Source organism: Podarcis vaucheri (assembly GCF_965113315.1).
Source record: "Podarcis vaucheri genome assembly, chromosome: 10".
NCBI lineage: Eukaryota > Metazoa > Chordata > Lepidosauria > Squamata > Lacertidae > Podarcis > Podarcis vaucheri.
In genome coordinates, this window is record NC_138748.1 from 53578261 (window position 1) to 53604778 (window position 26518).

Consider the following 26518-nt stretch of genomic DNA (forward strand, 5'->3'; position numbering starts at 1 on the left):
TAAAACTATTGGAAAAATCTAACCCTTCCCCCAATGTAAGCCATAAGTATTATTATGGCACAGTTGACGGTGTAAGAAAAATCTAACCAAATGCAAAGTCATAATTAATAAAGTGCTCATTAAATAAAGCTGAGCTTTTGATGGTTTTATGATTGCTTAATGGAGGAGACTAAAGCAAAGCCAGTCAAAGGCATCAAACAATTGAAATGTGAATATGCATGAATCCTCATCCATATTAATTCAGCAGCGTGCTCCTGTCAAGGCACACCTCACCCATTCTGCACCAACAGATTTTCAAGATAATCTGATGGCAACTTGTTTTATTATCGGATTGTCTGCTTAAGACAACAAAATTCCTGAGAGATTGCTAAGGGGACATATCTTTGGTTCTTTGTGGTATCTGAATAATTCAAAGTCAGATGTACAGAAGAGAGAAAGGGAAAGAATGTGTAAAGTTTCTCAGGGCGTTGCTTGTCTGTAAGTATTAATTAAAGGAAATGATTTAAAGCAATGTGAAAAGAAATCAGGGCCCTTTGCTTGCCTCCCCTTTCTGTTTATGGGGGGGGGGAGAACAAAACTCATAAGAGAATGAAGTAGAAGCAGATGCATAACCGTTGTGCCTAGTAACCATTAGAGGTCAGCACCTGTTGCTAAAGGGGCAGGACTCAGCTATACGGGGACAGAGCGTAGATGCTCAGGAGCACAGCTGTTAGAGGAATGAGATGCTGTGACTGATGGGTGGAATTTGGAGGGTCCATCCTGTTCATGTAAATCGGCCTCTCTCATCCTGCATCAACTCTGCTGAGTTTTCAGTGCCCCCAGGAAATGTATTTGCTCACCCAGGCCTTGGCTGGTGATTGATGCACCTGCCATTGAGAAACATCTGGCTGCTGTGGCTGTTGCTGCTTTAATGGGATTTATCAGATTTCAGCAGACTGTATAGTTGTATTATGTGTTGCAAACCATCTAGGATTTTCTTCTTTTTTAATGAAGATTGTTGAAATAGTGAGGAATTTGGGTGAGTGGTGTGGGCTTTTCTCCTGCAATTCCAGAAGCTCTTTGATACATCCTCAAAATTTCTGTGTTTTCCTTTGAAAACGGCGTCATTCATTTTCTCTCTGCCTATACCAAAGAATCCATTAGGTTGAGGACCTTCCTATGATTATTTTTGATAGTACATTCAAATGTGAATATTTCAGCTCTGCATCTCTGGGAAAAGCTCCTGAGTCTGTTGGCGTCTTCGCCATCCTTTGAAGAGGTGCTCTGTTTGGGGAATAGTCTTTTAGTCCTTACCTTGGAAGCGTATTAGAATAAAGACGAGCTCATCCTCGAAAAACTGCTCCTGGTTAAAATGAATCGTCCTCCCACCTCTTTGAGAATGGCTTCTGGCAACAATGAGCAAGTTGAGGGTGGGCAGTCGAGGGTGGGGGAGGGAGAGATGCACTCTGGAAATGTCAGAAATATGCTCCGTCTTGTGATATTTTAATGAGGCTGAGGCTTATGGTAATCAAGAAATTCCCTGCTCTGGAAAGGAAAGGGGGTTTATGTTAATCTGTTGTGACACCAATTGTTTTTTCCCCAGTGTGAAGTGATGGATCTTTTGCAGAATTGTGTGATGGCAGCTGTGGAGAGTGGCACTTTACTCACAAGACCTGGAGGCTTGCTAGATTTATTGGGGTAGAGGGAGAGAGCGAAGGGGATATAATAACAGAGCATATATATCTATTTCTATTAACTGCAGAATGATTTCACAGGCTCTTTCCTTTTTCCTAATTAATTTCCTTTCCAACCATGGCACTTCATTGCCTCAAGCTTGCTTTCTAGGAACTCCAGCTCCCCTCAGCCCCGGTCAGCATGGCCAATGGTCAAGGTAGTTTAACGATATCTGGAAGGCACCAACCTGGAGAAGCTGGTTTTAGGGTGTGTCAGGGACTCAAGCTTTCTATGGGGTCATTTTTTGGCAAAGCCTCTTATTTGCTCCTGAAGTAGCTCAGTTGGGTAGAACATGGTGCTGATAATGCTAAGGTCATAGGTTCAATCCCTGTATGGGACAGCTACATAGACCTGCATTGCAGAGGGTTGGGCTAGATGATTCTCTGGGGTCGCCCAACCCTATGATTCTATGAAATTTCACAATGGCTACATCCTTCACTTACGTGTGTGTGCTTTCTGATTGGTTAACTTGATGAGTGACAGTCTACATAAACCAGTAATAGATTGTATTGTTTTTAGGCACGTCCTCGTTGGTGTCCTCCAGGCAAAGGAGCAGTTGCAACTGCAATTGTTGGGGAAACATACAAAGATATAGTCAACCATCTGGCTAGAATGCATTTTGTTTCCTGTAGCAGAGCAGGTGGCAGGCGCCATGGATGGGCTGGTCTGTCTATTTCAGTTGCTGATTTCCCTCCCAGTCTTCAAGTTCAGTTCTCCACATGTTCACAACACTTAGTAGTTTTGTTGTTGTTTTTAAAGTCATCTTGCATTTTAGTGCAAATGCTTCTCTACAGACACATTTTTGTGGGCAATTTTGTAAACCACTTAGAAGTTTTATCACAATTTTTCTTAAAAAAATAAAATAAACACATTTTCTCTAACGCATTCATCTTTGCAAAACACTTTCCCCAAATACAATGCATTAGTTGTTTTCACTAATGGATGCATCTTATTTTATTTTATTTTTTGCACACATTTAGACCAGTGTCTGCCTTTTTGGCTGGAAAACTGCATTTCAGAATTTGAAGAAGTGCAAATTTCAAAGATGGCTATGTTTCTGTTCACATATTGTTTTGGAGAGTGTGAATTAGGGAGGATTGCCTTTAAAGGGTCGGATTTCATCTCCTTCCCTAATGGGTGGCAAACAAGTCTTGAAAGTTCCTGCTTCATAGGGGAAGGGAGTGACTCATTGAATATGAATGATGGTCAGAGGCACTTCTCTGTGCAACAGGCAGAGGGAGCTCTTCCCCATCACTGAGTCTTCTCGCCAAGGTTTAATCTGAGTTCAGCTGAGCTGGCAAAACTACCCAGAAAAAAGGTCTATTGATCATTTTAGCATTTCACCATCCATTTTACCACACACCAGGTGCCAACGTGCGGTAAAATGTATGGTAAAATGTAAACAAGGGTAAGGGTACCAGTGGCGTAGTGTGGGGGTGCCAGGGGTGCCAGCCGCACCGGGCGCAACTTCTGGGGGGGCGCGCTTGCTGCCTCCGGAGTCGCCGAAGAGCCTCCAGCGCAGGCTGTAGCAGAGCCGCATGTCTCGCGGCGCCCGGCTGAAGGCGCCCGGGAGGCAGCGGCTCTCAGCGCTCGCCGCGGTCCCCGCGCGTCAGGGCCACGGAGGGCGCGCCAGGCAGCCCCTCCTCACCGATGGGCAGCGTTCGCCTGCGGGGCTCGGCCAGCGCGCTGGGCTGGCCGCGTGGAGTCGCCGAGGAGCCGCCGCCGCCTGCCATGCCACCCTGGCTGCTTCAACCGCGTCCGACAGCTGGCTCGAGGCTCCTTCCGGCCGGGTCTCCTGACGGGGCGCTGCGGGCAGAGTCTCCGGCACCAAGCGCCACGCCGCCCAGGCTCGGGTCGCTGTCTGGACGTGCACAGCCCGCCAAACGCGCCATCGGCGGCGCTCTAGTGCCTGTGCGCCAAGACCGCCCACCCGCCCCGACGGGGCCCCCCCACCCGCGCCGGAGGCCGGCCAACGCACTGGCCCCAGAGCCGCCCCCTCCCTGCACCAGAAAGAAGCCGCGTCGGGACTAGCCGGGCCGGGGAGGGAGACCGAGAAGGCTGCGCCGCGACGCCCAAAGACACGCATCTTGGCGTATTAATGACCATGGTTAGGTGTTAGGGGGCGCAAATTACTTGCCTTGCCCCGGGTTAGGGGGCGCAAATTACTTGCCTTGCCCCGGGTGCTGATAACCCACGCTACGCCGCTGAAGGGTACACATGGTGTGGAATGTCATGTTTAGTAGGGACCTAGGTTCATCTCCCTACTCTGCCAAGAAGTTCACCTGGTGATATTAATTCACATCCTAACCTACCTCCCACGCTTGTTGCGAAGATTAAAAGGAACTCAGATGAGTCATGTGGGCCGCCCCAAGCCTCCTGATGTTTGTTGGACTCCAACTCCCATCATCCCTGGCCATTGAACATGTTGGCTGGGGCTGATGGGAGTTGGAGTCCAACAGCACTGAGAGGGCCACAGGCTCCCCCTCACTGCCTTAGAACAATGAAAAGCTGATTGGTTTGCCCCCAAGCCTTGCCGCCCTGAAAACTCTGGGGTGCAATGCATCTTTGCCTATCCATTATTCTTTGTCACTTGTGTGAATGATGCAAAGCAGGGTCAGGAGGCGCCCTGCACTGGAACCAGAGGCTGCCACTTATTCCCCCTTCAGGGCTGTGTCATATTAGCCAACCCAATCAGATTAGCAGTCCCCCTCCTTTGTATGGCTCATATCATTTCAGGTTAGTATTCATGAGCAGTAATATTATTGGAAAGTGACTTTCATAGCATATTAGCTAACGCGAATGCTAATGCAGACTGATGGAGGGGAGCTAATGTGAATGGGCTGTCAGGCTGCATTAGCACTGCTAATGCCATGCCTAACTCAGGTTAGATGGGCCATGAGTGATGAGCAACTGGCCACATTTCAGTGTAAGCTTCACCTGTACAAAAAGGATGGTCAGGGAGGGTCAGTGGTGAGTTTCCCTTCTCAAAGAAAAATCCATTGAGAATTCTCTGCGTGCTTCTCTTTTTTCAGATCAGTACTTCAGGAGGAGGTGCTCTCTTCTCTTCAATGACTTCTGTGGTTTTCAGACTTTTTGCTTTCAGGGAATGCTTTCTGCTAGGACTGTGTCAAGCCTCCAGCCCCAGTAATGCAAATCCCTTTCTCTCCTCCACCTATGCACCAGACAGGCACGGTCTCTGTTGTCTTTTTGGCTCCTATCAAAAATCTTCTTTTTCCACCAAGCCTTTTAAATGGTGGTCTTTTGTCTCATCCATATATGTGTTAGGGATATATACGGAATTGTTTTAAATTGTTAAAGAGAAGGGTGCATACATTGAAAATAGAATTGCTACCATATTTCGCAGGACTGAAAATTCAAGATGACTTTGGTGGGTGTTACTAAACACACACAGAGCCATGGCGATTTTGAATGAAGCTAAAATAATCCCATTCAGATCAGAACAATTTCTCAGGGGGCCGAGTTTGTATATCTCCAATTGAGCTAAATTTCACCTAAAGTGAACAAGTTTGTTGGATTTGCTTTGCCTGAAACATCAGTAGGGATTTCAAAGGAAGGGATTTTGTAGAGTGGATTGCTTAATCCAATCAAAATAAATGTAGCTTTTAAACCTTTTGAATCAAGCTTCCATGCTCAGTTGCTAATGTTACCCTTGGACAAAGGTTCTGCTTCCCTCCAATTTGTTCTGTGACCTTTTGCATCCATTTTTAAAAGAGCGAACAGCAAAGAATATGTTGAAAGGACCGAGCAATGAAATAAATAAAACAGATCAAATCTTTTTTTTACCAGAGAGAAATGGCTTTTCTCCTTCTCTCTCCCCATTAGCTGCTGATCATATGCACAGATCACACACATACAACTTATGTATGCACTGGTCCTGCACAAAAGTGAGAATGCATGTTTGACCATTCTCCTTCTGCCTCTCCACTAATTCACAATTGTCTTGGGCTGCATAAACCTTTAGAATAAGTGTGTGTTAACCTGTAGAATCCTTTGTGAGGTGAAAGCTGGCAAGGTTGACAGGGAGAAAAGAAGCAAAGACCACCCCTGTTGCAGACTAGTGGGATTCCTTCACTTTATATTGCACAGTAAAGTAGACTCAGAATGGATGGTTCTGTACACAATCAGTGTTTCCTTCCATTTTGCCAGGATAGTTCTTGCATGTCATGAACAGCAGATAGTTACACTCAACTTTCTAACAATGGAAAGTTGGGCTTACCCTGAAGTTTTAGTCTAGTATACAGGCAGGAGACCATCCTCTGGTTGGAGAAGGTCCAGTAAGCTTTGCATCCTTTCTGAGGAGGCATTTCCCATAATAAGGACATGACTTCAAGCATGCAAGAAGACGAGCCACAGACCCAGAGCAGGGAGACAGCTGAGAACAGGTGGCTTTCCAGATCTTGTTGGACTACAGCTCCCATCCTCTGTGATCAATGGCCATGATGGCTGGGGCATATGGGAATTGGACACAAGTATCCATTCCTATAGGGACGCGGTTGGCGCTGTGGGTTAAACCACAGAGCCTAGGACTTGCCAATCAGAAGGTCGGCGGTTCGAATCCCCGTGATGGGATGAGCTCCCGTTACTTGGCCTCTGCTCCTGCCAGCCTAGCAGTTTGAAAGCATGCCAAAGTGTCAGCAGCCACCATCTTAGATCTCTAGTAGAAGTTACTTGCTAGAAAATGATCTCCCATATTTACACTAGCTTTAGTTTTTTCCATGCGTTGCTCTGGTTCGCCAGAAGTGGCTTAGTCATGCTGGCCACATGACCCGGAAGCTATACACTGGCTCCCTCGGCCAATAAAGTGAGGTGAGCACCGCAACCCCAGAGTCGGTAATAACTGGACCTAATGGTCAGGGGTCCCTTTACCTCTACCTTTATCCATCCCTATCCTTGAGTATGACATACAACAGTTAAGTCATTGCATGAAGAGGGCTAATGAAAAAATACCGGGGGGGGGGGAATACAGTCAGAGATGTAGTTATAGCCACCAATGTGGATGAAATGGAAAGAGGTTTAGACAAATCCACAGAGGGTATAAATGTCTATTGGCTGTGGTGATTATGTTATAATACCTCCATTGTCCAGGGCAGTATGCCTCCAACTACCAGGTGCTGGTGGGAATCACTAATGGGGAGAGTGAGGTTGTGTTCAGTTCCTTATGTGGTGTGGCTCACTGTGGTCTGTTTTTGCAGGTTACTGTGGGAGGCTGGGGAACTGATTTATAACCAAGTCTCTTAACCAATAAGTTAGACTAGATAGCTTTTTGCTGCACCGCTTTCCAGCTCTGTGATTCTGTGGCCTCCCTGTAGCGCTCACTGATGGAAAATCGGCCTCTTCTGCAGTGACTTATCTCTAAAATTGTTTGCACACATGGAGAACTGAGTCCAGTGCTGAATTATAGTAATGGCTTGTGAGCTCTCTTCTCCAGATAAAGTTTGTTATCATTTGAGTTGAGACTATGGATCTCATGCAGCAGAAATACTTTCTCCAGGGACCATTGAGTTGGTGCAAAGACAACCTGTGCTCTCTCGCTCTCACTCTCTTTTAATTTGCAGAGTATACTAATTTCACATCTCACAATACAGTGGACAAATAAGCAGAAGTACCACATACAAAAACATTTTTATTAGTTAGTATATTTTGCTTCTTAATGCAATGCTCAAACTAGGAATACAACTTGGCAGAAGTACATACACATATATTGCATGTAGATTTTTGTGTGTGTGTCTCCAAAATATTTCAGATTCTCTTCAATTCAGCCTTACATGAGGTTTCTTATGTTGAAGCCCTGGCCTCTGAATGGGTTACAGCTCCACATATCCTGCATAATGCATCATAATGTCACTAATGCTGATTCCTGTGATCTTTCCTCCTATACCCTCCACCTTGGATGGACGGCAACATTATGTACAGATTCTCAGAGGTATCTCTCTCCATCATGCTTCACTTTCTCTGCATGAATACTGTGTAAATTATATGTATATCTATACAGATTATATAAATATATATCTATAATATATATATGTATATATGTATATTACGATGGTTGGGCTTTGCAAAGTCAACCATAACATTTGTGCTTATCTTATTTCTATGAGATCAAAGATATGGCATCATCAAGAATGCAGCCCGGACCCAGCAGCCTTGCCAATAATGATCTTAATTCAGCTCATTATCTTCCTTGCCGTCAGTGTCCACACATCCTTTATGAGTAATGCACTCTCTCATTCTTACAGTAGTTTTTAAGACAAGAATTCTAGCCTTTGTAAAGGAACAACAGGATTCTTAAAAAAGAAAAGGAAAGGAAAAGTGAAAACCCAAAACACAACCCAAAAGATCGCAGGAAGGATTGCACCCTTCGTACATATAGTTTGAAGAGTAATCAGACATTCATTGTAGCTTTATTTACATTGTAACTCAAAAGTTCAACAATATTACAGGTGTTGTATTATATCTGTACATAGCCAAGTGATGGTTGGGTCATGTCAAAACACGTCACTGGTAGGTATTTACAGATGGTATTTAGCCTCTAGCTCAACACTGTCCTCCTCAATATGGCACCAGTAGTTACAGATAAATTGTTGAAAGTCCATTTATTAATGACCCTTGGCAGCCCCTTACTAACACTATTATGCAGTTCGGTACAGGATGGCCAATCTTTGGGGTGCAACTGTAAAGATGACATGGAATCACCTGTGGCATCCAGACATTCTGTATCCTCCCAGAAGATACGGTAGGAGGGCATAAAGGAGTTTGTCTGCAGTCACTCTCGAGTTTGTCCCTTTGGCAGGGCTGGGGAAACACAGTTGGATCCCCCATTTCTCAACTGTCTATTTCCAGTAACTAAACATCATTTGGTCAAAGTGTGAGTACATCAAACACATGATGAGATACATTTCTCCACAATGGATACTGGGACCAGAACTTTACCAACATGTAAGGTTTTTCATACCACATTCTTGCCTGTGATCATATGACACGACATCCCTTTTTTTGTCTTGAGGATGGTGAGCACCTGCAGTTACTTATTGCTGGCTATGGGCGAAGGGTAGGGAGGGAAGAACCCACTTTGGAGCATGGTTCTTTCCGTAATCAACAATAGGAAACCATGTGTTAACTCTGTTCATGCTTGCTTCATTATTCTACCAGGATATTGACTGCCAGGAGGTCCCCCCTCCCCCCCATGTGATTTGGAAGGCTGTCTCCATGATTAGGAGAGCATCTCACATTCTCCAACTGAGCCATAATCATGCCAGAGAAGCCTTTTCCTATAGGGAATACCATGCGAGTATCCCTTCATGTGAATCGTGCAGCATCTAGCTGCCCAGATGTTCTGTCTTCCCAATGCTTATCCAACCAACAGGATGACACAAAAACTGGGCCTTTGTTGCATTGAATCCAGTAGAATTAAACTGCTTTAGGTAGAAGTGAGTAATTTTGTACAAAATGCTGATTCTTTTAGCAACTTGAGGGGCATGCAAGATGTTGGACACACCCAGCGGGGTTTGGAGTTGTATCTAGAGTAGATCCACTGAAATAACTGGGCCTAAGTTAGACATGTTCATTAATTTCAACAGGGCTATTCTGAATAGGCCCAGTATTGGAGACAATTTATTTTCTTGAAGAAGTAGAGCCTTCAAGAACCCCCTTCTCCCAATTCATACCCACCCAAGCACCACCCTAGTGGCTGGTCACCCACCCACCACCACAGAAAGTTTGTAGGGGTGCTGAGAGGACTGGGCTGTGTGGCTGCAATGTTGCCCTCTTAATGCCCCCACAGTGCCTCTGGGCCCTGTTGCAAGTGTGTTCACACGTTACATTCAACAAGCGTACAGTCTGTACACAGATGTGTACACAAACAGTTTGGCTGTCACAACGCTCTTCACTTTCATGAGTCCACTTGCCATGAGTTTTCATGACGTTTCATGAGTGTGCAGCCCATGTGCACAACCGCTGAGCTGTACAAATCAAAAAGAGTACACTCTCACACAAACACTTGTGCATGGGTAGAGACAGCTTATACTTGTGTTCATTGTATTGTCTAAACAAGACTAGAGGAATGCTATGTCAGGGACAAGATCCAAAGCCAATGAAAGGAAGAAAATGGCTGCTACTCTAGCCCTCAGCTGCAGTGGCCCCAGGCCTTGCCCAAACATGTTATGTGCCAATGCCAGCCCCGTCCTCAAGACAAGTGTTTCTCCACATTTCTGCAATATGCTTTCTGTTTTAGAAATGGGAGCTATGTGAACACTCAACCTGAAATGGATTTTACTATCTTGCTACATATATAAATATGAGACTGACTTCAGGTACAGTTGAAAGCTCTTGGCTTCTTGAATACATAGTAATGTCCCAGCTAAGTTCAGAGGTGTACACTCCAGCTCCCACTAGGCTCAGACCTTCAAACATTGCAAGAATGAAATGCCTAAAGGATGCCTCACATGAGAGAGGCCTAAATTTGGTAAGCTGCCATAAGATTGCTTTCATCCACACCAAAGTCCAGATTTGTTTCAATGCAGGTAGATGTTTTGCCATTCCACGCTGCAAAACCTTTTAGGAATCAATCTACAATGTTTTGGTAAAATGTCCACTTGCCAGAAATAGGGTTTTCACATGATACAATTCAGACGCATTGAAACAATATATGGAAACAGGAAAGAAGGCTATTGGTAGGGGAAGCAGGCTGGGGAATCTCTTTCAATTGCTTCCTCTTCCCTCAAAACGTCTGATGATAATGTTTCAAAGAGGGAAGCAATTGTAGGGGTTGTGTTGATGGCTTTGGATGTGACACTGAAGTAGGCAAAGGGGCTGAGGACAGGAAGCACAATTGTGTCACATTTCTACTTTTGTCTCTCTCCCTTTATAGCATCTGAATCAGAAACTTGCGCATATATCCCTCAGGGGAAAGATGCATTGTTTTTGCAGCTCCTCACAGATTTATATAGCTATTGCCTGGGAGTTAAAAAGAAGAAAAATGGGACTAGGAGCTGCCGACTTTTGAATTTGCCTGTTGCCATTAATTAAACATCAGTTTGATCTGTAGAAGTTTACAGGTGACCCCATTTATCTCCATCCAATGAAAAGCTTCAGCTTGATTTCTGGTATATGTCTTATGAGGCCACCTTGTCTCATTAATGCAGTTACTTTATCCCATGAAACACTTTTGATTTACAAATAGAATCATCAGAGAAACAGATGGGTGGAAGGCATATGCTATAGATTGGTGTTCTTCAACCTTGAGGTCCCAGATGTGGTTGGACTACAACTCCCATCACTCCCAGCCAGCTCAGCCAATAGTCAAGCATGATGGGACCTACAGTCCACCAACATCTGAGGACCCAAGGTTGTGGACAATGCTATAGATCAGTACTGAATGAGAAGCATTCTTGCAAGTGACCCTTTCAGAGTGATTTAGATGCTCACAAATTATTCCTGATATGATACGGTCTTGTTGGTGACAGCAGCAATAGGTGCCGTGGGAACACTTATTTGACCTCCCATCACCAATGTCACTGCAGTGTACTGGGAGGGAGAGGCAAGAGATAGTTGGTGAGGTTAGTGCGATGCAAACACATCAGCAGGAATGTCAAGTTGGATCTGCAGCACACTGACCTCACCCCTACCCCTCTTGATGATGGGAAGTCAGGTAAATTCCACCTTCCCGCTGACCACAGCTGGTTGGTGATCAGTCACCATTCAAGAATGACTGGTATAGAACATCAATAGTGCATCCTCTCTTGGCAACATAGCCTAGAAATAACCTACTTGTTTTCTCCATACAAATCTCATTTGGGAAAATCATAGGGCTGGTCATCCTTCCTTCAATGAGTAAGGATAATTGATAGCTTAACCTTCCAATTTTGCCTTGTTTGCATGCAAGGAAAAGGATCCCAAGTAAAGGGGTGCAGGATCCTTTCTCAGTGTGTGTAGATTCTGCAAACAGAGGTAGGGTTTATTATTGCTGTCAATGATTCTTTCGTCTCTTTCACTGCAGTGCCCAGTCAAAAGCTGCAGCAAGTTGGGAACATGTAATTGGCTTTGTCAACCTGCTAAGCAGTCAGGAGTCAAGTGACAATTGGGAAGCTCAAAGGCACCATTTTTTTTTTAAGAGAAGAAATTGCATTTACATCCAACAGAAGCAGACTTCAAAAGGGGAGATGTCATGATGTGAATGCCAAGGGGCCTTGTAGGCCTGAGACAACAAGGAAAGCCATGAGAAATCGAGCAATCCCCTTAGAGATTCCCAATGACTTAATCTTTACTTGAAAAGTGAAATCATTAAATAGCCAGGAGGGATTTGTTTCAATGGTTCTGCTCTTATTGATTCCCAGCCCCAGCCCCACTCACCAGAATGAATTAAAAATATTTCAGTTTTCAAAGAGAGAAGCATGAATCCTTAAAGGGTGAATAGTTTTGATTGTCAGACAAGGGAAGAGAGTTGGATTAGTATTGTACAAATATATGATACATCTATTCATTGTGTATATCTGCAGTTATTCTGTCTCGTGTGAGCAGTGTGTAATGGAGGGGGAATACAGAAGAGCATAGCTTGAGATTGTTTTCAGAACAGGAGTGATGGTGTCATTTATCAAAGTGAAATTGACAGACCTTCCTTGCTCTGGTAAGTGAATGAAGTGATAACACTTTCAGATCCTTCTGCAGTTTCTACATGCTCAAAACGTAAAAGGTAATATGGCTAACTCAGATCCATCGATTTTCAATGGGTCTACTCTGAGTATGATTTAGTTAGAAACAACTCAATAGTCTTAAGTAAATCCATTGATTTCAGCGAGTCTACTCTCTCTATGACTAAAGTTGGAGACTAACCTATGACTGACACGGATATGATGGGATATGTATGAAAATATAATTTATTTTCTGAATCACAGAAAATAACCTCCCTCTGAGATATATATATATGGCATAGGGATGATAAGAACAAAGCAAGGGAAGGGAAAAATAAGGCAAAGTAAGATGCTGTTAGAACTTTAATTCAAAAATTTTCCTTGTAAAGACGGACCTCACAGCCCTTAGTTTCTTATCTTTTAGGCATCAGCTTCCAAGCATTTTGGTTCCCCCAGGCATCTGCATTGTTTGTACTTCAAAGCAGGATTGGGGAGAATTGAAGTACTGAGGCATTTGCTCTGTTGTTTTGATTGCTATTTCAGCAATTGCCAGGAGGAGGAGGGATAAGGCAGTAAGGAGGTTGGTGCAGTGCAAACACACTGGCAGAGCCAATCTGCTGCTCCTGCCAATACATTTGCACCACACCTACCTCACTGCTGCCTTGCTCCTCTCCCTGATGGTAAGCAATAGCAACCCACCTTCTGGGGATGCATCATCAAAAAAGAATACAAAGGAGGACTCTAATCTACATAAAATTTGCATGTGTTAATTTATATGCATAGGTACAAATGTAGAAAGAATCACTATAATTTAAATAGAAATATACTACATCTCACCATAGCAGGGAAGACTATAAACATGTGACTTGCGTGCCTGCTCAGTCTGCTGCCCCAGTGGCTACCTAGTGGCCTTTGCTGCTCCCCCTTTTTGTGATCCTACAGCAATTGATGCAAATGGAACTTCTGTGAATTTCACAGCACATTTTATAATATGTGTGTAATAAATCAAAACTCTCTCTCTCTATCTCTCTCTCTCTCTTTTTCTCTCTGGCTTGGAAATTTTTTTTTTTTGAACCACTGCTGATTGTTTGCAGAACAAACTTATCATAGCTTTAAACTGATCTGGTCCCCAAATAACACCCAGTGAATATGGATTTTTTGTGTTCTGTTTTCTCTTGCCTACTGAGCATTCTACAAGTCTTATTGCGATGCAACAAAGGCCTAGTTTTGGCTGAGGTGGTAAATGTTAATTCAGGCTGTACTGTTTTAGATGTTTGGGGTTTATGTGATTGAATACTCCTCTGTATAAAACTGAATTCCTTCTACTTAAAACATTAGATAGAAGACGATGCTAGAATCCTTTTTGACATGTCAGTTTTCTACAACTGCATTCAGAAGTCACATCCAAATAATTGTTTGCAGGAAGAGGAGCAAGCCTTGTCTTCATGTGTTCCCTCCTGCCTCCTTGTATGCCCATCTTTGTCAAGTCACAGGATATCTGAAGTGATTAGATGTGGTTTGAATGATTGAATGATTCTTCCAAATCAGGGTTTGCATACAATATTTTGAATATTGTTTGCAGTCCTGGTATGGAGGAATCTTTAATATTACAGTTTGCTGTTTCAGATGTCACAGGCAATGTTTGTTTCACAAAATCTATTAAGCGGTGAATGCAAGGGGAACAGGTGGGAGTATGAACATAAGTGGCTAATTTCTAAGCGTCCTAACTGGATGTAGTCAATGTGGTACCGCCAGATGTTGCTGGACTCCATCATCCCCAGCCAGTATGATCAATGGTCAGGAATGATGGGAGTTGTAGTCCAACAATATCTTGAGGACACCATGATGGCTGGGTACATGGCTCCAAACCATGATTTGGAGAATCAGCGAATGTTTCATCTGAACACAACCTATGTGTAGGGATTCCCCCCCCCCGAATGGATTCCAGTCTGTCTCTCCCACCCCACAACTTGGGATCTAAAGTGATACAGCACAGTGACAGGTATACCACATCTGTTACTGAGAACTTGGGCCTGTAAACAAAGCCTACAAGGTGTGGTGCCTCAGTGAAAAAGCTACTATTTTGAAATCTTACTTTGGAAGACTACATACTGAGATAACTAATCAATTTATTTGTTTAGTGAACTTCAAACTGTTGGTGTTTCGTCTCTCCCAAGTTTGGGGGTGGGCAGGGAGAAGAACCTGTACAAAGGTAGTTTTTGGAAACAAAAAACTTATGAAGATTTATTTGCTTAAAGAGCAGGAAACATAAAATTAAGAGGTGATATGGATGGGCAAAATTCAATGGGGACCATTTTTCTTTCTGAAGTGCACAGCCTAAAGAGACTCATTGGGATGTTTTGCCATTTCACAGACCAAACCGACTGGGCTGCAAATGCCCCCAATGCTTCATTTCCAAAAGCCTTTGGCTAGTCACTGTGGCTTGCCAAATGATAAAGGGGCCACTTGGTTCCATTTTCCCACTCCATTGGACTGCCCATCAGTGCTATGCGAAGTCTGACCCAGTTAAAAAGGAAGAATCAATCACCATGTGGCACCCGTTAACCAATCACAGCTTCCAGTGGTTGCAACCTAGCCAAATCCCAGCACTTTTAAGTCTTCTTGACTTAAGATGGAGCAAGTGTAGCGTGTGCTTAAAAGCCTGGCTGAAACCATGCCCGTTATGAGGTAATATACTATTTTTTTTCTGATGCAGATTCAAGCAGCAGGAGAGAGGTAAATAATTAATAGTAACATCCATCAAATCCCACCACTTTTTAAAATTATGGAATCTGTTGAGCTGATTGGATTGTTCCGTGTCTCTCTCTTCCAGTCATTGAAGCATTCCATACAGGAAGGATATTGTTGAACGATTCCCCCACCACCACTGTTTTCAAATGAACATACACACAGACAAACAAAACTGGCAACTGCCAGGCCAGAAGAACTGACAAAGACGCAACCCTCAGTGGGCTTGTCCTTCTCACTGAAATGCCAGTGCTTTTATGCAGATCCCTTTCAGATGAAGCAAACCTAAACGGGCTTCAAACAAGAGAACACTTCCCCAAAGAAGAATGGATTCAACAGCCCTTCTGCATGAGACTACCAGAGATCTGGGCGTGTTGCCTCAAGTTCATATCCTCAGCTGGCCTGCCCACCCTTTCCTGCCTCTGATTCACTGACAGAAAAGTGGTGATCTCTGAAGTGTAGTTGTCGGAGATGGAGCACATGTCGTCCCCCCCTCCCCTCCACCCCATCAGTATGTGTCCTATAGCCTTCTTGGTTTCATTCTAGAGCATAAAGTGCTGTGGCATAGTTTTATAAAACTTTGAACTTCCTTCTCCCTTCCCCACACCCCGCTTATTACTGTTTTACCTTGTAGCTCCTATGTTCTTGTAATGACACATAAGGAGGTGCTTAAAGGTTTTCTTGAAGGTAGCATTGCAGAGCGCATAGCAGGCAGGATTGATGGTGCTATTGATATAGCACAGCCAGTAACCAATGGTCCATACTGTGTTGGGGATGCAAGACGCACAGAAGCTGTTGATGAGGACCATGACGTTGTATGGTGTCCAGGTAATGATGAAGGCCAGGAGAATAGCCAATATAGTCCTGGTCACCTTTTTCTCCCTGGAAGGAGGTGTCTTCTTTTTGGGAGGCTGCTTAGTCATCTTGACAATCTTACGTGCTACAATGTTCTGCTTCTCATCTCCATTTTGCCCATCGGGACCTACAATCTCCACGGTCGTGTTGGTAGAACCAGAACAGTCGCCTTTCGGGGACTTTGTGAGTATCCTAATACATGTCAATTTGGAGTTCTCCACTTTGGCATTGACTTGTGAGGCAGAAGCCCTGGTGTCCTCTTTGATGGGTTCATCATCTTTCACATTGGAAGCCACAGCGCTGACAGAGGTGGAGTCATTAGAACTTTCCTTCTCCTCTGCAGTAACACAATTTTCCATCACTGATTCCCCTGTGGCTTTACCATTCTGAATTTTACCATGTTCTACCCCATCTTCATTAGTTGGAACATTGTTATTGTTTGGTTTTACTATTTTACCTTGGACCAAGCTTGGAGAAACTGGATCCTGGTTTTGCCCACTCCCCTTTTTGTCTTTTTTAATCCTGCTCTTACTGGCGCGAGATATTTGCCAGTAAAGAATAGTCATGATGATAACAGGCAGGTAGAAAGCGGCAATTGCTGTGCCAAAGGTGACGGCTGCATTGGACAGGAATTGAATGTAGCATTCCCCATCGGGGACAGTCCTCTCCCCTACAATGAACTGCCAAAAAAGAATTGCGGGTGCCCACAAGATGAACGACAGCACCCAGGCCGCGGCGATCATCATACCTGCCATCTTAGTGGTCCGCTTGACAGGGTAAGTCAGAGGCTTGGTGACGCAAAAATATCGGTCAAAACTGATAATGAGAAGGTTCATGACAGAGGCATTGCTGACCACATAGTCAAGCGCCAACCACAAGTCACAAACCACAGGTCCAAGCGGCCAATAGCCAATCACAGTGTAAAGTGTGTACAGGTTCATGGAAAATACACCGATGATCAAGTCCGCACATGCCAGGCTGAAAAGAAAGTAATTGTTGACAGTCTGCAGGTGCCTGTTGACTTTAATGGACACCATCACCAGGATGTTCCCAATGATGGTCACGAGACTGAGGGAGCCAGCCACCAGGACGATGAATACTACCTCAACTGTTTTATAAGGACTCCCCAGAGGCATCACATCCTCCAAATAGCTTATGTTCGTCGAGTTATTCATGTCTGCGTCTAGCAAACTGGTAGATAAATATCACTTAAGCCTGCAGAGGAAAGAAAAAGAAAACAAAGATGGTGAGGCATTTCAGTTTATGCAATTTCTGGCAAATGTAGCTCAAGGAAAGGCGAGATGCAAAGGAATGAAAATCCCAAGGAAAATTCAGGAGGCCTGAGTTTCATCAATCAAAGCTCAAGTTAAATGTTTCATCTTACATTGATTATAATGGCACTTTGGCCTGTTTAGTTTCCCCTGGAAGATGCTAAATATGAATTAAGTTATTTAGGGGAAAGAACAAAAGGGATAATGTTAAAATGAAACACACACGTACACACGGAAATGTATTATTTATTATTTTAAAAAGTACACGTTTAATTCAAAACTCTGAAGTGTGGCCTCTTCCTTGTAATGGTTTAGCTGTAGGGGAAGTTTGATAATGACATGTGGAGGAAGGTGGCTCAGTTAAAGACCAAATTTAAGACACCTGCTGCCCTCTTTTAGTGTATCAAGTGAGACTCCTTCTGGAGATGTGCAAAACTCTTGAGGGACATTTTGGAGCAAAATCCTTTTATCCGTCTGCAAATTTTCATTGAAATACCCTGAACTGTCCCTTGACCCTGCCTTGTGTTGCCATTGCTGGCAGGCTCTCCTTCCATTGGGATGGTGTTTCCTACATGCTTTGGAAGATATCACTTCTGTCTTGTACATGCAGACAGACAGTAGCCTGTCTGACCAAAATGTAGAAGCACTACTCTGCCAGTGCATCTGTGCAGCCGGAGTCTCCCCAATGTCTTAGGGTGTTTTTTGTTTTTTACAAAACACCAAATAAATGCGATCTTTCAGTTGACTTGCCTAAGATCCAGGACAAAGCACCACCTTTCAGAAATCCCTGGCAATGTCCAAGGAAATCAGCACATCTGGCAGCCCTACACTGTCTCGACCCTTCTAGTGACACTGCTGCCAAAAGGCTGTTGCTGTGACTCCACCCTGCAGGGTGAGCTGGACCTGATGAGAACTCTTCTTCTGGTCTATACTTGATGACTTCTGCCTGCCTTGCAGAAGGTAGAGATCCTCTTCTACATTTAAAAAAACCAAACCCAATATAGCACCTTAGGGGACAGGCTGGACCAAGACACGGTGCTAATGATCACTCACCCCACCCCATCAAACATAGTACCCAAGAGTAGCTAAATTATTTTAACACCTGAAGTAGAAAATCTGGCAAGTACCTCTCCCACTCCCTGGCAGAAAACATACAGTAATAATAAATCGCATAGCCAGCTGCTGTTGGGTTTCTATTCCTCTCACTGTGCAGATATGTAGGATTGGTCCATCACATGTCTGTGTTATGCATTCCAGCACTGGAATCATGGGAACGGATGTTTACTGTACTCTGTTTCCATTTGTTTTTGCTTTCACTTCCCTCTTCTCTCCGAGGAAGAACAGAGAGAAGAGACATGTTTTCTTTTGTTCTGCCTTACGCTTAATAAAGTAGCTTTAGTGCTTACAACCCCAGCCTAGCTCTGTGTGCGTTTATCTCTGCTGGACTCTGAATATGTGCTCAGGGTCTCCAAGACATGAGTCATTATAAATCGTCGGGGAAGGTGATTCGGAACTCCCTAGAGCTGAACGCTGATGGGAGAGACAGGCTGGAATCATTCCTGTCCTGAGGGTCATCCTAGCCCCCGGCCGACCCAACAGTTGCTGCCCTTTCTGCAACACTCAAAATCAACTGCCTGAGGTGGCCACCTCACTGTGCCTAATGATAGGGATGGCGCTGGAGAATGCAAGCAATAAAAATGTGACACTGGAATATTTCTATGAAGTAGCCGTCCTTTGCTTCTGACCTGATTTCTCGCCAACCACACTCCCATTCCTGACTAGTACATGACAAAAGGAAAGGAAAAACTCATCCGTCTGGGCGTAAGCACAGCAAAGTGACTTCATTTTGCATACCACGGGAGTGAGAAAATTGTCTTGTGCTCCTAACCTGATGACAAGCACATTCCATCTCTCACTACATGAATCATACATTTTCACTGCCGATTTTGCCTTTTTGAGATAGTGGTAACAAAGGAGAAAGACAATATGACACACACACAGAGAGAGAGAGAGAGAGAGAGAGAGAGAGAGAGAGAGAGGCAAGAGGGAAATAATGTGTGATTCTCAAGGAAGTAGATGGATCAGGCCAACGGTCTATCTAGTCCAGCATCCTGCTTTTACAGTGACCAACCAGATGCCTCTGGGAAACCCCAAAGCAGGACCTGAGCACAACAGCACTCTCCTGCCTTGCAGTTTCCAGAAGCTACTATTCAAAGGCATACTTGCCTGTGAAAGCGGAGGTAGAACATAGCCATCATGACTAGTAGCCATGGAAAGCCTTCTCCTCCCTGAATTTGTCTCATCATCTTTTAAGTCCATCCAAGTTGGTGGCCATCACTACTTCTCATGGCAGCAAATTCCATAGCTTAATTTTGCACTATGTGAAGAAGTCCTTTCTTTTGACTGTCCAGAACCCTCCAGCATTCAGCTTCATTGGATCCCTCAAAGTTCCATTGTTATGAAGGGGAAATACCTGTGCAGATTATTCAACATACAGGGTGTGGGGAAATGTACTCTATGGCCCTGTAAATTTCATGGAACATGTGATATTAGAAATGTACATTTAGTGATGCTACCAGGGCAAGACTTGGGGGCAGATGTCCACTAAGCAGAATGAGCATGAGGGCTTACAAATGCAGCAGGGCTGGCTAATCCATTACCATCTAAAGATAAGGGAGTGTGAGTTCATTAAGTCCATAGTAGGGACTGGGGAGAAATTTGGCTCTGTTTGCCATTTAATGAGCAACGAGCTTAATTTGTACGTCTCAAATCAATATGCTAAACTGAAACACAGGTACCTTTCAAAATCCACACTTCTCTGACTTTTGCAATGCAGTTCTCCAACCAAATTGTACCAAAATACATGTATTAAGAAAAAGTTGGTATATAAATGCATGTATTAATGAAAATACAAAAAAATGCACTGTATTAAAGAATATTGCTAGGAAAATAGCTATATTAGATGCAAAATCTGACATTGAGGCAGCAACCCATATCTACTTTCAAGGAGAAAGCCCATTGATCTCAATAGGACATCATTCTGAGTATACATGACTAGGATTGGGTTACAATCCAATCCCAGTAATGTGTATTCATAATTCTTTTCGAGCTTTGCTAAGAATGCATTCTTCATGTCTCAATGGGTTTCCCAGAATAAGTTCACTGAAATATCAACTGTCACAAAATTTAACAAGGACTTGGAGGTTCTCCACAGGAGAAACATTTGAGGAATTTCAAAGAAAAGACAGATAACAATTCTGATGCTTATTTTTAAGTCAGTGGGGTTAAGACTGGGCTCCTGCAAGAGTAAGCTGCTATGAACATGGTAGGAAGGGAAAGACCTACCCCTAATCTGGGATCGAAATGGAGTGATCGCCCTGATCTCCTCTAAGGCCTGCAAGCGGGATGAAAGCACTACAGCACTTTCAGAAACATGACTGTCTCCAACATTCTGTATATCTATGGACGGGTGTATAGCTGTAGCTGCCCTTTGTGCTCCTTTAGATTCCTACCCGGTTTTCCTAGCTTCCTGTCACCTAGAATTTCCTGCAGGATCCATAACACCAATGGCATTTACAACCCTGGCATTTTCTGACTACCCTAATGATAGGATTTTTTAAGAGCACAGCAAAGAAACTTTTGTGCATGCTTTGAAGCAGCAAATGATGATTCACAGTTGTGTAACATTAGCTGAACAAATGTACATTATGCCTCTGGTGAGAACGGAAATAATGCCAAATAAAAATATTCCCCTGAGAGCAGCAAAGCTGGTTTATTAATGGAAGGCTATGGTCTGCCTCCCTATTACCTGCCTTTACTCCAGCCTGAGGAATTGCACGACACTTAATTACTGCTGGCTCACCGCTGTTCTAATTGTCTGGAACTGGTTAAAAGAATGACTTAAGCACAAATTACTCTAGATCAAAGCTGCCCTTCTGAGCAATTTCAACATCACTAGCCTGACAATCAGCTATTTATCCATATAGTGGTGGGAAATGTGCTTTGAAACAGGGATTGAGGCTGCTCTGGTGTTTGTTAAGGGTTGTGGGACTGGATGCTCACAACACCTCACAGTATATGCTAGGGCAGTGTTTTCCAAACTTGGGTATACGGCTGTTTTTGGAATACAACTCCCATCATCCCTAGCTAGCAGGACCAGTGGTCAGGGATGATGGGAACTGTAGTCCAAAAACAGCTGGAGACACACGTTTGGGGAACACTGTCTAGGGAAAGGGAGCATCAGGCCCAGGAGTTAAATGTAGCCATCAGGGCCTCTCCATCTGGACTTTGGGCCATGCCGCCTCTCCCAGTACAGTGGTGCCTCGCAAGACGAAAAGAATCCGTTCCGTGATTCTCTTCGTCTAGCAGTTTTTTCATCTTGCGAAGCAAGCCCATTGACGGATTAGCGGATTAGCGCTATTAGCGGCTTTTAGCGGCTTATCAGCTTATCAGATCAGCTGATAAGCGGCTTAGCGGCTTAGAAAAAGGGGGGGAGGAAAAAAACCCCGCAGGAACTCGCAAGACATTTTCGTCTTGCAAAGCAAGACCATAGGAGATTCGTTTTGCGAAGCACCTCCAAAACGGAAAACTCTTTCATCTAGTGAGTTTTCCGTCTTGCGAGGCATTCGTCTTGTGGGGCACCACTGTACACCATAGTAACTCACCTGCCAGCAGGGTATCCCAGTGACTCTGCTGTACCTGGTGAGCCATTTCTGATGGTTACATCTTGTAAACAAGCACATTGGGGAGAGAGAGAATACTGTCTTTCTGGTAGTACCAATTTCCTACCTGGAGGGCACCAGCTGTTTGTTTTAATGGAGCAATTCAATACTGTTGCCTCTCCTGCAGTCTGACGTGATACAGGCCACATTCACACAATACATTTAAAGCACTAAGAGACGACTTTAAACAGTCATGGCTTGCCCAAAAGGATCCTGGGAGCTATAGTTTGTTAGGGGGGGTGAGAGTTGATAGGAGCAGTGCTTTTTTAAAAAACAAAATGTTTAGGGGTACTCTCATTTCCCTACTCATATTGAAATACTGCCCCTCAATGAGGGCAGACTTAGATTCACAAAATGTTTAGGGGTGTGCGTACCCCTGAGTCCCTCCTAGAAAAAAAGGCACTGATTAGGAGACTCCCATTTGCTTTGCAGAGGTGCAATTCCTTGAGTTTCCTGGGAAGAGGGATCAAATGTTAAACCAGCGTGAGAACTGGAGCTGTGTGGGAAGTATAGGAATCTCCTAACAACTCTCAGCACCCTTAACAAAATTCAGCTCCCAGAATTCTTTGGGAGGAAGCCATGCCTATTTAAAGTGGTATCATAGCACTTTCAATGCATGGTGTGAATGTGGCTATAGTCTATGTCAGTCTGCATGTGTAAAACAGTTCAGCGGTTGGCAAGTGGGAAAGAGGCAAATGACATATGCTGCTGGAAGTGACTAAATGCCAGAAGATTCAGGAGAGCTCCTTTCCACGGCACATGGTTAAACAATGAAATTTGCTTTCCCAAGATGGCCACCGACTTGGGTGGCCTTGACAATATATAGGAGACAATACAGGGGAGATAAGTTTATCAATGGCTGCTAGCCACGGGGGCTATGTTCTGCCTCTATGGTTGGAGGCAGTATGCCTCTGAATGCAAGTAGCTAGAAAACACAAGTGGGGAAAAGCTATTGCACTCAGGTCCTGCTTGTAGTCTTCCCATGGGCATCTGTTTGGCCACTGTGAAATCAGGATGCTGGACTGGATTGACTCTTGGCCTGATCCAACAGGGCTGTTCTTATGTTAAATGAATGAGAATTCAGAAAAAAATATTCCAGGAGGATCAGAATTCTGAAACAGGAAGAGGCTGTGCAATTGTAGATTTGTGATTATAGATCCGGAAGCAACTGGAGCTGTCACTTAAAACAGAAGGGAGAAGCCTTTGTTCTCCTCCTCATGTCCTCTGCTCATTTTCTGTGTAGCATTTCACCTGACACTTCCTTCAGCTGCTAATGCAAGAGCCAGCAAAAGGAAAGGGCTAGTTAACTGCCTTCCAAGAGAAGCTCTGCCCATTTCCCCATTTGCATCTCAAAGAGAAGAGTGACAGGGAAATGCTCAAGGACGAATGATAAGAACAACCAAGAAGCAGAAAATGCTATTGTACTTGCTGGGATCATTTGAGGATAAATCCTGGATCAGAAAGTCCACTTGGAAACATGGTTTACATATATTTTAAGTATAGCAACAATCAAGGCATTCTGTCACTAGACTCGTTGGGAAGGCAGAAGGGATGGTGAGCATGGAGAACTTGGGGTTTGGTTTAGTTTGTTATTCCCAACTTTAAAGCTGGGACACAACTGAACTTAATTATGATAAAGCATCCACTGGATTCGGCTGCTCTTCTGAATCAAACTATTAACAGCTTTTTAAAACACCAAAGTGGAAGAACATAAAGTTCTGGGCAGCAGTTTGGAGGAAAGTGGACCAGAAAAAAACCATAGAGTAGAGGAAGCATCCAGGGGTCACTTGAGGTCCTCCAGGCCTCTTTATCTGCCGCTTGGAACTCTCTCTGGGCCACACCCTCTATCATCATCCTGCTGCATAAACTCATGGAATGCTTTTGCCTGGCTGGAAAGTGCCTTTGAGCCTCTTGCCTGCCTAGATGGAAAGATGGATGGGGGTGGGTGGTTGAGTAGAAACCTCTGGCTTGTGTGTAGCAGGAGCACAGGGTATTTAGCAAAGATCATCACATCAATTGCACATTTTTGCCTGTGACCCCACTCCTCATTGGCATGAGCCCCCCATAGAAGGAAATGCAACCCTCAGGCTGAAAAATGCACACACACCCATTCCTTGCCATAGAGTCTTACAAATGAAAGAGGCAAAATCATATTTGATTGCCAGACGGTGTGGATTGGCTACCTGCAGGGGGAAAATGGTGAGGCAAATCAGATGATTAAGGAACTCCCTCCCTGCCGAAGTGCAATGTCAACAGTCCACACCCCAAGCAGCAGCGGATGGCCTGGTGAGGCTGCAGCGCTCACTTGACCTCTGTCCACCTGACCTCTGAGTCACTGCAGTCAATGTCAGGACTTCGAACAGGAGGGGCACAACAGTGGTGAGGACAGGGCACTGCAAATGTGCTGACAGGGGCACCAGATTGCAATGACTAGTGTCAGCCCCCATGTGCTGCTGGTGGGTGCACATGATGGGCTGTTTCTTGCTATGCTTCAAGGCACTATCTGCTTGTGTGTGTGTGTGCATGTTTGTGTGTGTTGATGGGTGTTTCAGAGTTCCAGACTTAGGCTCTGAAATCCGTCACCAACGGCAAACTTTCCTTAAGCAGCCTTACCATGCATATGTGTGGTTAAAAGAAGGTTCTCTGTAAGCATTCAGATGGAACAATTCCAGATTCCAAGGATAGCATGCCTGAATAATCAGTCTCTTCACAGTCAACATTCTTTTGCTGCCAAATGGGAACTTGATCCCAAATACAGTACCCCATTACCTCTGAGCTATTTATTCCTATGATTTAAGGAATAGGGGAATTACTTAAGCTACCCACAAACTCCCAGGGACAGGCTGAAAAAGCAAAAAAAAAAAGAAGAAGAAAGAAAGCAAATTTGGATTGCTGACTCAAGCTGATAGCTATTTCAGTTTTCAATGCATGCCTCATTCACACAATGGAAGGTATATTTAACAGCTGAAGGAGCTATAGATCACTAGTTATTTTCCTTGATTTTCTTTTAAAGCACAACCTTTCAATGGCTTCAAGGCTGTTTTGCAATAAATAGCTGTTCCAAGGAATGACAAACGAAGGCAAGTGAGAGCTACAACTAAATGCTGCATTGCAGAGTGGAACCACTTATTTTAGTTTCTCCCCCAATTGCTGCAGGAATGAGGAGAACTGAACTGAAGGTAGGATACATGAAAAACCGAGTTAAATAAAATTAACAAATCCTTCCATCCCTCTCCCAGAATTTTCCTTTCCATTCTCCCCTCCTTTATGATTTTCCATCCTGCAAATGTCTCTCATGTTTCCCCAACCACTCTATCAATGAATGAAACTGCCTTTATCAAATGAGAGATAAAATTCCAGTGAAATTCTCATGGTTGGCCTATAGACTGAGTTCACCCTACCTTCAAGATGGCTGGGAGATTTTGTGAGTGCCCTTTCTTTCATCCTGCAGGTCCTATTTCTGGTGATCTGCACTTTATAGCCTTCCTGGGTGTCCACACTTCCTGAATGACACACACACTTGGGCTTTTCTGTAAGTTTCAGAAGCAGGGAAGGCTTTTTTTAAAGTGAAGTCTTATTTTACTTTTACATAAATCAAAGTGGGAACATTTGAAGAATCTCCTTTAACAACAAAATCAGCAACTGTACCAATCTCAGGTGCTTAGCATTCAGCTTCCTCCATTTCAGTTAAAGCTTAGGAGAAGACCTAATGAAGTAGCAAACCATCCGAGTGTCCCTATTTTCCAGGGAAAGTTCTGGATTTACAGAAGCCATCCCATTTTCTCATTTGATCCCAGAATGTTCCCCTTTTCCTTAGGACATCCCTATTTTCATCAGAGAAATGTTGGAGGGTATGAAGTAATTCCTCCTAGGGGTCCTTTTGAGATCAGGAAAAGCAGACAGCTGCAGAAGAAGAGGAGAAGAGTTTGGATTTGATATCCTGCTTTATCACTACCCTAAGGAGTCTCAAAGTAGCTAACATTCTCCTTTCCCTTCCTCCCCCACAACAAACACTCTGTGAGGTGAGTGGGGCTGAGAGGCTTCAGAGAAGTGTGACTAGCCCAAGGTCACTCAGCAGCTACATGTGGAGGAGCGGAGACGCGAACCCAGTTCACCAGATTACGAGTCTACCGCTCTTAACCACTACACCACACTGGCTCAGAAGTTGCAGAGTGTTGAATAGGAAGAAAAACACACCCATCACCCTCAATCATAATGTCAGCTCAACCCCATGCCCACAGAAATTCTATAGTCTCTCCTGTAAATAAGACAGAAAAGCAGAAGTCTATTTAGCAGAGGAAGAAAACTTTCAAGAAACTGGAGATCACATGTCAGCCTAGTACTAGTTCGAACCTCATGGCCATTACAACTGAAACTTCCTCTAGCCAGTGCTTTCCCCCCTAAAAATATGTTTAGGGGTACTCTCATTTTCCTACTCATATTGAAATACCTCCCCCTCAATGAGGCCAAACTTAGATTCACAAAATGTTATGGGGTATTTGTCCCCCTTTGTCCCCCCAGAAAAAAGCACTGCCTCTAGCAAACCTTTTATCAGTCAAATTTG

At 44.1% G+C, this 26518-nt stretch overlaps 1 protein-coding gene across 2 annotated transcripts in view; it reads right to left on the bottom strand.

Moving 5' to 3' along the window:
- Positions 1-13412: 13412 nt before the first annotated feature.
- The window catches only part of CHRM2 (cholinergic receptor muscarinic 2), a 170377-nt gene continuing 157271 nt past the window's right edge, over positions 13413-26518 (bottom strand). For both annotated transcript variants that reach the window (XM_082240576.1, XM_082240575.1), the window contains exon 4: positions 13413-17177. In XM_082240576.1, coding sequence (XP_082096702.1) covers positions 15731-17137 — 1407 coding nt within the window. In that variant the 5' untranslated portion in view covers positions 17138-17177 and the 3' untranslated portion in view covers positions 13413-15730. The remainder of the gene's footprint in view (positions 17178-26518) is intronic.